At 41.9% G+C, this 10736-nt stretch overlaps 1 protein-coding gene across 1 annotated transcript; it reads right to left on the bottom strand.

The window, feature by feature from the left end:
* Positions 1–58: 58 nt before the first annotated feature.
* Positions 59–10676, bottom strand: LOC124375444 (basic helix-loop-helix domain-containing protein USF3). Its single transcript, XM_046833791.1, has 7 exons — positions 10552–10676; positions 8637–8720; positions 8458–8525; positions 7932–7963; positions 7573–7655; positions 7398–7494; positions 59–7131 (listed from the first exon to the last, which is right to left on the bottom strand). The coding sequence occupies exons 3-7, from the start codon at positions 8505–8507 to the stop codon at positions 515–517; spliced, it is 6879 nt and encodes a 2292-aa protein (XP_046689747.1). The 5' UTR covers positions 8508–8525; positions 8637–8720; positions 10552–10676; the 3' UTR covers positions 59–514.
* Between the last annotated feature and the right edge of the window lie 60 nt (positions 10677–10736).

Here is a 10736-nt window from a genome sequence, read left to right as displayed (position 1 = left end):
AACCCCAACACCTTTTTAGAAATGGTACACCCAAAACAATGAGATGACAAGATTTTACAAAACAATACCAATTTAATATTCACCTTTGTATATTTACAAATATCTACAAAAACACATTTTTCATAAATAAGTACAAATATTTGAACTTGCATTCCATAAAATCAATCCAAAAAAAGATCTAGTTTAGTCTCTTTAAGAGATGGGAAAAACTTGGGAAAAACTCCCAAGTCCTTTAAATCCATTCTTTACAGTCTGTGAAGCCTAATTCATCAAAAATGGGTGTTTTTTTATTGTGGCATGATGCCAAGTAGTAACCACTTTATTTATGTAGACATTGACATCTCAGTTGCTTTTCATGTCACTAGCAAACCCAGGAACAAAATTAGAGCTGCTCTATGCAGCTCAGAATGTAGGCAGAAATTGTCATGATACAGTAAACCATATTTTCCAAAGCTAATGTAATTTCATTCAATAAACACAAATATTCAGATTTGCATGAGGCCAGTATGTATCTTCAAACAGCAGAGGTCCCATCATGCCCAAGAATGTGGCTGATGTTGTGAGCTGGGCGATTAGACTGTTTGTTAGCATCTGAGGAAGAAGAATTTGCAAGGGACAGTAAAGGAGACATTGGCATTGAAGAACCATCAGGGGGCATCACTGATGCTATTTCTGGCAACAGAGAAGTCAAGTTAAAGTTAGATAAATGAGGAGTAATGCCTGAGGAGTTAGCAATGGGCATTGGTGTTATATCAGTCAATAGCGGATAGCTTGGCTGTGCAAAGCCCACAGGACGGGGTGGAGAGAGAATAGATCCAAAGCGGTTATTTAGCGGAGCAGTGCTACCTTTATCAGCACTTGGACTTGTAAATATCTGGTTAGTAAAATACTGTATAGGAATCTCATTTGGAATGCTTGGATGAGCAGCAGGTGAATATGAGGTGTAGAAAGACGAGAGAGTGTTCTGTGGCTCTACAGGAAGGAGAGCAGGGGTACGTGAGGCACTGGGCTGCGTAACTGGGGCAATAAAAGACGCATTCGCATTAATCTGAGGTGGAGGGTTCATACCTCCCTCACCAATAAATGAAAAGCCAAAATTCTGTGCAAGATGCTGATCTGTAACCAAATTGCTGTCACCGCCAACCTGCGCACTGTCCGGCATCAAACGTGTAATACCTCTGCGCCGAGATTCACCACCTGTCTGTGGTCGCCCAAGAAGTACTCCTCCACTTGATGGAAGCGGCAATGGACTTTCAGGTTCAAATGTGTTTAGGGGTCTCAGATTGCCAGACCTTGGTCGATCTCCCAGGCGTATTTTTGAGCTCTGAGGATCTGGTCCAATATGATGAGTTCTCTGACTGAGAGCTGAAAGCGACCTGGAAGAACTTTGAGCACGGACTGAATCCGAGCTACTGTGCGGTGTTGAAGGAGGATGGGGCAGAACCGATCTTACAGAACCATGTATATTTCCACTAACCTGAGAAATGTGCCCTTTACTGTTGTCTCCAAGATGCATTGGAGGAGCTGTCTGTGTAGGGTGCAAGTTGGGGCTTGAGACTTTAGCCTGAAGTTCCCCAGAAGAAACTCCAGGCCCACAGTTGTAATCTATACTCACTGTGGGACAGCCTTGTGCAGCCCTCTGGTGTCCAGTTTGTTCAGTAAGATGTGGAGCCAATAGAGTTTGCATAAAGCTCTGATGGCATGAGTCCTGCTCACGTTGCAATCCTGTTCCAGTTTGAAGCCCCTGTACTGAAGTATGTGTCCCATATGTACCACGACTACGTCCATCACTCGAAGAAACAGTCCCCATTCTAAATCCAGTCTGTTGCTGGGGACCCCTCTGAGCTGGAGCCACAGATTTACTGGTCATATCACCACTGCGAGACACTTGTACATCAAAGTTGTTTACTTGAGGCCCACCAAGAGTCTTGAACGGTAAACGCTCTGATATCCGCTGAATGTCTGGAGCCCCAGAGTGTTCTTGCGCTAGTCTGGTTTGAGGATTATGACTTATATTTCCTTTGCCATGTGAGGGGTCAATATAAGCTTGTAATTCAGACTGATCCTGTGAATTGCCACGAGCAGCCTGCAATGTATGCAGTGCCATGCGTTGGTCACCGGCACTTGAAGTTTTGCCAATAAGCGCTTCAGCGGAATAACTAGACAGCCGATGACGTTCCTGACGTGATGGAGTGCAAGCAAGGTCTGAAGAGCGTGAAACCGAATGACTAGTCTGTGAAGATAGTTGCTGCTCTAAAGTGCGGGAACCCATCAACCTTTGCATAGCTCCATGATCCTGTCCAGACTGGCGGTCTGGCTGACTTAAATGGTTGTTCTGATGAGCCCTGGGGCCTTGTTGACCATCACAAATCTTTTCCTGTCTATTAAAGTGTAGTGGTTGCTGAAGATGTTGATGCCTTGAGTGTGAACCTTGTTGTTGCATCTGTTGCTGCTGTTGCAGCTGCTGTGGTTTTTGTTGTTGGTGTTGTTGTTGCTGCTGATGTTGGTGCTGCTGGGATTGTTGCTGCTGCTGTTGGTGTTGCTGAGACTGCTGTTGGTGTTGATGCTGCTGAGACTGCTGTGGTGGCTGATGCTGTACACTATTCTTCTCCAAGTGATGCTGCTTTTGCAAATTAACAGGTGGTCCTGTCTGGCCACCTCGCACAACTCTCTTTTTATGGGCATTCTGATCCTGTAGCAGAGTCCTCTGTTGAATACTGTGCATCTGGGTATCTGGTTGTGTAAGATGATGAAGTTGATAGAGGTGTCTGTGTTGTTCATGGTGGTGTTGATGTTTGAGATAATGACTTCCTCCCAGAATCTGTCCCGACTGTGGTATGCCATGCTGTACGTGTCCCTGTTGTAGGTGCAACACACTAGGTTGATTTTGTTCATGTGATGCCAGTTGAGGAGGGCAGTGTCCTTCAGATGGGCGAAGCACAGTGGTCATAAAAGTGTTTCCAGAAAACAGAGCACCTCCTCCATCAGAATGGTTCCCAGTCATAACTGATGAGGAATTTGGAGGCATTTGTCCAGACATCACTTGGACATGTTCTGTCCCCTTAACATCTATTCGAGCAACACTATTCGCAGAGCATGGTTTCGAGCGCTTGTTAATGGGCAGAACAAGGTCCTCTTGGGCAGACCGTTTTGGCATATCCTTTTGATGGCGTTCAGATATTCCAGCACCTATGTGAGTTCTCATGTGAGCACCTTTCGATGGTGCATATTTATTAACTTGTGCTTGGCCAGAGCAACTTTGTGTGACTTGAGAGGATGTCTGAGGCACTAGAATTGCTGCTCCACCTGGTGATGGAACAGATGCTTGCTGCCCAATGTTTGGAGATCCTGGGTAAGACTGAACAGAATTTGGTCTGATGAGATTATTAACATTTAGGCTAGTAAGTGTACTAGTTTGTGACTGAGAATAAGCTGTGTTCAGTGGAACCCGGACACTAGATGTACTAATTCCTGAAACCTCAACTAGTAATGGAGTTTTTGGAACTGTTATGTCACCTTGATTTGAATGCTTTAACTGTTGACTTGTGACTCTTTCTTTGATTATGGGGGTTTGCTGTGTTTTTGGGAGATCCCATCTAGTGGCAGTTGTATTTGATGGATTTTCCACACTGCAGCTATCAGTCTTCCGTCCAGGGCTATCTTGCTCAAATATAGCTCTCGCTGCCATTGCTAAAATCTCTGCCTGTTCAGAGGTGAAACTAAAAGATCCAAATGTATTAGGTGATGAAGTAATATTCTGACCTGTTGGAAGGAGTGATGCAACTGAAAATCCTCTGTTACTTGAAGCTCCTGCTGTTGGTGAATCGGTCTGCCTATTTGCCACTAGTGAGGAATCATATGACTCATTTCCCATTGTTGATAACTCCTGTGAAATAACAGTTTCTTTTTGCAAGAAAGAATCTGCCTCAGATAAACTGTCTGTGGTGGCACTTGAATGTTCACCGAGACGGAGTTCTTTGCTTGAATTTGATTGATTAAGTTTGATACTAACAGAATGAATCTGATTAGCAGTTGTAACTTCTGAATGTTTAAGAAGCTTGTTGAATGTGTTCAAATTCCTGGATTCCTGGTGTAGAACTGCTGGTGTTGCATCTGAACAAGTTGAAGAAGTTGAGTGCAAAACAAAAGGTGACTGCATCTGTGAAGTGTCTACAGCTGTAACTGTTACAGGCTCTGTTTGAGCGTGTGGAACCTTCTCTAAGATGCATCCTGTTTCTTGACTCTTTGTTGGATCAGAACTTGTGCCTGAAGGTTTTCTCTGGGGGTGGAGAAGTGCAGTTTCAGACATAACCTTCAAATTATTTTCTGAAGGACTAACATTAGTTAAAGTAGTTCTGTTCTGAACTAAAGTAGTACTTGATTCTGTTTGTATGCAGCTAGTAGGACCATTGTTGATTGTTAATTTATCTTGAGAAATAAGTGCACCGGAGGAAGAGTTATCATCTCTGCTCAACGTGCTACACTGAGAAGACAGAACACTAACTGTTGATTCATTTTTCTTAAGGTCAACATTATTAGCTAATACAGGTTCACTGCTGCCATGGACTACTGGGCTGTCCTCAAGGGGAGTACCAGAACTTATTGTACTATCTGTTTTATTGTATTGTGATGGGGGAGTTTCATCAACACTTTTTCCATGTATTTGATCCACTTCATTGAGCACTTGGGAAGTGACACTTGGCGTATTGGTTGCTGAAACAGCAGGACTGTGAATTAATTTACTACTTGATTTGACACAAATGGTTGTCGAAGTATTGCATGTTGAAGAAATACTGATGACCATGGATGTACTTGCAGTACTGGTTTGGTGGCTTATATCCTCACTTACAGAATTAATAGAGTCCATATCTGTTATAGAGGATGAATATCCTTGTTCCACATTTGACTGAGATTTCATACTATTTGCAGGCTTTGCAGCAATTCGGCACATGCTTCTCTTTTGATTAGGTTCTTTTCTTTTGACTGGTCTGGCCCTTTTATTCGGTTTGGGTAGGTGTACAGATGGTACACTGGACTTCTTCGGCAAGATCTTAACTGCACAAGTTACTGATGTTGACACAGGTACAACAGGGGGTAGAACAGTCTCAGTGGCTGTACTGACTCCTGAAACCGGCTTGGACGGAGATGATTGCACTGCAGTGTCTGAAGGTGCAGTAATTTGCAGTGGTACATTGTTTTGATTCGAGGCCTGCGAATTGCCTTGATTGGAGACTTGTGAAATGCTCTGGCTAAGGCTAGTAAGAGCACCCAAACAATTCAATGCAACATTGGCGTTAGGTTCCTCACAGGTGGGCTGAATTATTTGCGTAGCACTCTGGCTAACCTGTGAGCTCCCGGTGTCTGCTGATTTTAAGACATAAACCTGTCCATTCACAGTGATAGTCTGGGGAGCCTGTGTCTGAACCTGTGCTGAAGGACGGGGAAGAATGTGAACCAGCTGTTTCGCTTGAGCAGTAGTGGGACACGGGTTGCTGGTCATGTGATTAGCCACAGTGGGAACTGCAGATGGCACAATGTTAGTTTGATGGTTCTGTTGAGTAGATGGCATTGTCGGTGTCTGAATAATAACAATGTGCTGGCATGCCCCTTGACTGGTCAGATCCTCTCTAATTACTTGTGGGGCTGGACATGTACTGGCCTGCTGCAAAATAACAACATTTGGATTGTTTTGAGGCAGGGGCGTCCCAATGACTGAAGATCCATCTGAATTCATCTGCACAACTTGCATTGTCTGGAGTACTGGCAGTGTGGTGGCTTGAGTCTGGGGCAAAAGTGTTTGCTGCACAGGAGGCACAATGGCAGACTGGGGCTGGGGTATGATAGCTGGTGGAACTTGGGATTGAGAAGGCAAAGTGGGTTGGAGTTCATGCTGAGGCATGGAATGAGGGATTTGGGGCTTGGGTTGTATGGTTGGGTATGTGTGGGACTGAGTTGATGGAGGGACAGGCTTGGGTAAAATTGTGGGTTGAGCTACAACAGTTTGGGATGGAGTTAGTAACCCTGTCTGGGGTACAAGAGGTGGTTGATGAAGTACCACAGGGGTCTGGGATAAAAGTGATGCCTGAGTAACAACAGGCGTTTGAAGAACTGACGGTAACAGCTGGGAAGGTTTGGGCTGAGCAGGGATGCAAGCTGGTTTAGGGGTTTGAAGTTGCATAGGAACTTGAGTTTGCACTTGAATTGGATGGACTTGGGGATTTGCCACAACAGGACACACTGACATTTGTGAAATGCTATGCCCGGGGTTACTGGCTTCTGTGGCCAATGCTCGACAGACAGGCTGTACAGTGTTTCCAGTAAGCTGTAGTGTTGTCCACGTAGTCTGTGTACTGCTGGCTGCACTGGTCCTAAGATGAGCAGAGTTGCCTGGTAATGTTTGAGCAAGAGATATGATTTCTGAATCTTGGGGCATCACTGAAGAAGCATCAGAAACAAGTGTGTTGCTGACCGAGGTTTGAGGCAGAGAGGACAGATTTAACACCGGCTTGATTTGTACAGGCATTGTGCAACTGGGGGAAGATGCAAGAGTTTGTGCAGGCTTTGCTGGCTGAGTTTGTTGAAGACTGGGAGCAGTGACTGCAAGCTTGGGACATGTGCTTTGAAGAGTAACATAATTCGCAGGAGGGGGCAATTTTGAAGGAACAGGTGCCACAGCAGCATACTGCTCCACAACTGCAAGACAAGGCTTGGACACAGCAGGAATAAGAGTCGCTAATGGAATGTGAGAAGATGTAGTAGAAGTGATTATTTCATTAATCTGCATTTCATTTGAGACACCAAGTGCTTGACCTGGACCCGTTTGAACATTACAAGATGGCTGGATGGCTAAAGCATTCACTGGCTGCTTATCCAGGTGAGAAAGAGGATTTGAAGGAGCTGACACTTTACTCGCTGAACAAGCCACATTTTCATTAGAGTACACAATTATTCCCTTTGACATCAAGTGAGTCGGTGTTATTTTGGCTACTTTAGCACAGCGCTGCTTGCCCTTCCAGTGGATAGTGGGGTCATCCAAAAAGTTTATTCCATTTGCTTTGAGAAGCTCAATGTAATGAGCACTTTCTCTTCTTAAGTCGTCCATCTGCTGCCGTAAGCGTTTTATCTCGTCCGCTGTAAAAAATAAAAATAAAAAAAAGTCAACATAGATTTGAAAAAGTTGGGTAAAACTTCTGTTCACAAATCATATCAGAAACACTCTATACCCCAAGTAAGTACAGACATCAAGAAGAAAAGGAATGCTGGCCCTTTTTCACAGAAAACAGAAAAGCTGTATAGAAAAGTGATACTAATACACCGCACTGGATCTAAAATTACTGGAAACTTTAAGGCAAAGTTAACAATTGACATGCATATACAGAGCAAAAGAAACCTCTTACCTTGTACTTTGTCTCCTCCATTGAGCAGCATTTCATCATTCTGTTGCTTCAGCTCAGTGATATAACGGTAGGCTTCCCCTAAAATCATATTCTTACTCTAAAAATAAACAAATATACAAGTTTAAGGTGTAAGCTTAATGTACTATAATTCCATTTACTTTGCACTGTGCATTACCTGTTTTAAAACTTGAGAGCATGGCAAGAGATCTCCAATTCGCTTAATCCCGGCATTGATCTTCTCTTTACGATGCCTTTCGACTAAATGAGACATTGGGAGTTTATAGTACATTGAAAGTTGGGCAACAGAAGAAAAAAAAAAAAACATACATACATTAAGCAATGAGTATGAAGGTAATATACTATGATAGTCCCACTTTAAAGCATTATTTAAAAGTTTTAACTAATTAGAGTAAAACATTGAGATTAAACATGTACAAAATCACTAGACTTTAACAACATACATCAGCCGCAAGAATATTATTTCATTATTATATGTAAACGTAAATAGCCAACATGTAATGAATGCACTCGTACCTGCATTGTGTGTCTCTTTGTTTTTTTTCCTCCTGAACATAACAAATACAGTTAATTTCGCACTAAATACGAATAACTCACAATACGTTAACTTTCTGCAGTGGTCATATTAAAGGAAGTCTTTTAATTCTTTTACAGACGAGTGACACATTAAAGTGGTTCCAAATTCTACCACCGGTGTTCAGCTGGGTTGAGATCTAGAGACTGTGAAGGTAATACATGAGTTACTATTATTTTTCACCACAATATTCACTGAGCCCCTGTGTTCTGTGAATTGGGACAGGGAAAGAGAGTTATATTTGGGAAGAGGCTACGCCAATCAGTCTTTCATAGCATGAACAGAGCTTCATTGTTTTCCTTTTATGTGTCACCGGTCTGTGTATATCTTTCAGGCATGCATCTTTAAAAATACAAATATTGTTCTGTCAAAATTGGTCATAATGTGGCTTGAAATTTTATAAAGTACAAATATAATGAACACAACATTTTCTGCACCTTATGTAGGACATTAAGAATAAATCCTTACCGTGTCGGTTTCTGGGTAGTTTCTGGCTGATTCTGGATTATTTCTGGCATTGTGGCTCACACTGCAAGCTAAAATAATGAATAAATAAAAAGCGCAAGATTTTCACTTTGCACACTTGTGTATTAACTATAACTACAAGTATATATTAACTATAGTTTTTTTTTAATAAAAAATCCTACCTTCTAGCAGTGGGCAAAAGAGACTTATGTATGCCAGCTTAAACTCAGCAATCACAAAGCTGTGCTCTTCGTGAAAGCATTTGTCTGTTTGCAGAAGAGAGCAAACATGTATAAGTATTAAAGACAAATATTTCTCTATTTCAGTTTTACAATTAAAATGAATCTAATGACATTGATGTATTCACATTTATTCCATTTCAACACCTTACAAACACAGAAACAACTGGCCATGGTTTCTGAGGGTTAAACTCAAAAACCAGGATGTTGGCTTTGAACTGTAATAAATACGATATGCTATAATTACCATTATCAAAAGTGTCCTTTAGTAAACAGCTGGAAACCTCAACAATTATAAAACTCTATTGAATGAATATTTGGTGCCATACACATGAGACTAGGTTCCCTTTCGAGTCTGGTTTCTCTCAAGGTTTCTTCCTAATAACATCTAATACCAGAGTTTGGATTCACCACCGGCTCATTAATGATAAATTCAGGGTCTTGGGACGGTGCAGTGCAATTCATAAAATGATAAAAATACATTTCAAGATTCTGGTGTTCAGTTTAAACATAAGAATGTAAAAAAAGTTGTGATCTCTGTGACTTTAACTGTAGCACGGTTGTTGATGCCAGAAGGGACGGGTGTCTGAGGATTTCAGAAATCGCTGTTCATCTGGAATTTTCAGTTTCTAGAGTTCACAAGTGCAAACAGCTGGTTGATGAATAGATTTGAAGATGGACTGGTTTGAGCTGACAGGAAGTCTACAGTAAATCAGCTAGCAGCTCTTTGGTTAGCTGAAAATCTCTGAACACACTGCATGTTAAATCTTAAAGCGACTCGTTCTTCAGCAGACCACATCTAGACAACGACTGCTTATCCAAACATAAACAAGCATGAAAGACCAGATGGGTTTTCACATCAGCTTTTGTACACATGAATAAGGCCGGGTTTATTTGTACAGACATATATAGATGTATAGATAGGATGAAAGGTTATTCAGAGTGTACTGGTAAAACCCAGCCTGCATGAAAAATATATTTAAACACGAAGTCCCAGAAAGAGGACGTTTTCATTTACGGCATTTGGCAGATGCCTTCATGACCTTCCGATCTGAAGTCCAACATCATAACCACTGAGCTACCAACTCCACATGTGGGACATGATTATATTTACATATACGACCCTGATCCATGATCCTAATCCAGCTGGGTCAGGAAATCTCCAGTAAACAGTACCACTCGATTAGAACCAGTTCCACATGTCCCTAAACCATCACTGATCCACAAGCAGAACCTGCAGGCTTCACTACACAGGGCTGCAGGTGGACTTTTTATTGGTGCTGTATTTCTTATGGTTGTTACAATCATGTTATCGTTATGTCGTGTGTGATGTTTGGTATGAAGTAAAGTTACACTTTGGACAAAATACTTCATCTGGAACAGCTTTGTTACACCTGAACTATATAATAACTTTTTTTTAATCTAGAAGGTCTGCATTACAACAATGTAGTGCAAGAAAATCAATAAAACGTTAAAGTTTCTGCTTCATTAAAGTTTATTATTATATTAAATATGTCTTAGACTAGATTGTAGCCTGCTAGCTTTCACGCTAATTACGGTATTCTCTCTCTGACTGTACAGACAAGATCAAGAATGAACTCCAGACATGAAGACGCGTCTGTGGAGAGACAAGGCGGAAGATACCGCTTATAACCACGTTATTCACTTCCACGATCGGTTGCTCGAGTCATCACGGCTGCCAGTGCTAGCATTAGAGCTAAAAACAACTAGCTACAGACTCGAAGCTAATACAAGCCATTAGCAACATGGCTAGTTTACTGGGTCATTATTTTACCAGCGATGTGATCGATTGTCTGATTATTTTGATATAGATTATCGTTCACACGATACGACCTACCGTCAGCGTCAGCATTTCTGCAGTAATGAAAAGCGTCCCGGTGAAAACTTTACTGATCCTTTTCGATTCACTTCATTTTCCCAATGCACAGGCACAAAGTTGGTGGGCGGGGCGGATTAAAATCATTCACCAATCACATCAAAGGAGCAAATATTGACCAATAACAGGGTTAGGATCGAAACAGG

The sequence above is a fragment of the Silurus meridionalis genome, chromosome 21 (assembly GCF_014805685.1).
Source record: "Silurus meridionalis isolate SWU-2019-XX chromosome 21, ASM1480568v1, whole genome shotgun sequence".
Taxonomy (NCBI): Eukaryota; Metazoa; Chordata; class Actinopteri; order Siluriformes; family Siluridae; genus Silurus; species Silurus meridionalis.
Note: the sequence above shows the minus strand (reverse complement) of the source record. Positions and strands in the feature narration are given on the sequence as shown.

Bases quoted from the DNA above. Each gene is read 5' to 3' on its own strand.
- LOC124375444 (XM_046833791.1), bottom strand. From the start codon at position 8,507: ATGCCAGAAATAATCCAGAATCAGCCAGAAACTACCCAGAAACCGACA. The intron at 7,656-7,931 runs GTACGAGTGCAT...TGTCTCATTTAG, and splicing joins CAAAGAGACACACAATGCAG to TCGAAAGGCATCGTAAAGAG. The intron at 7,132-7,397 runs GTAAGAGGTTTC...TATTTTTTACAG, and splicing joins TGGAGGAGACAAAGTACAAG to CGGACGAGATAAAACGCTTA.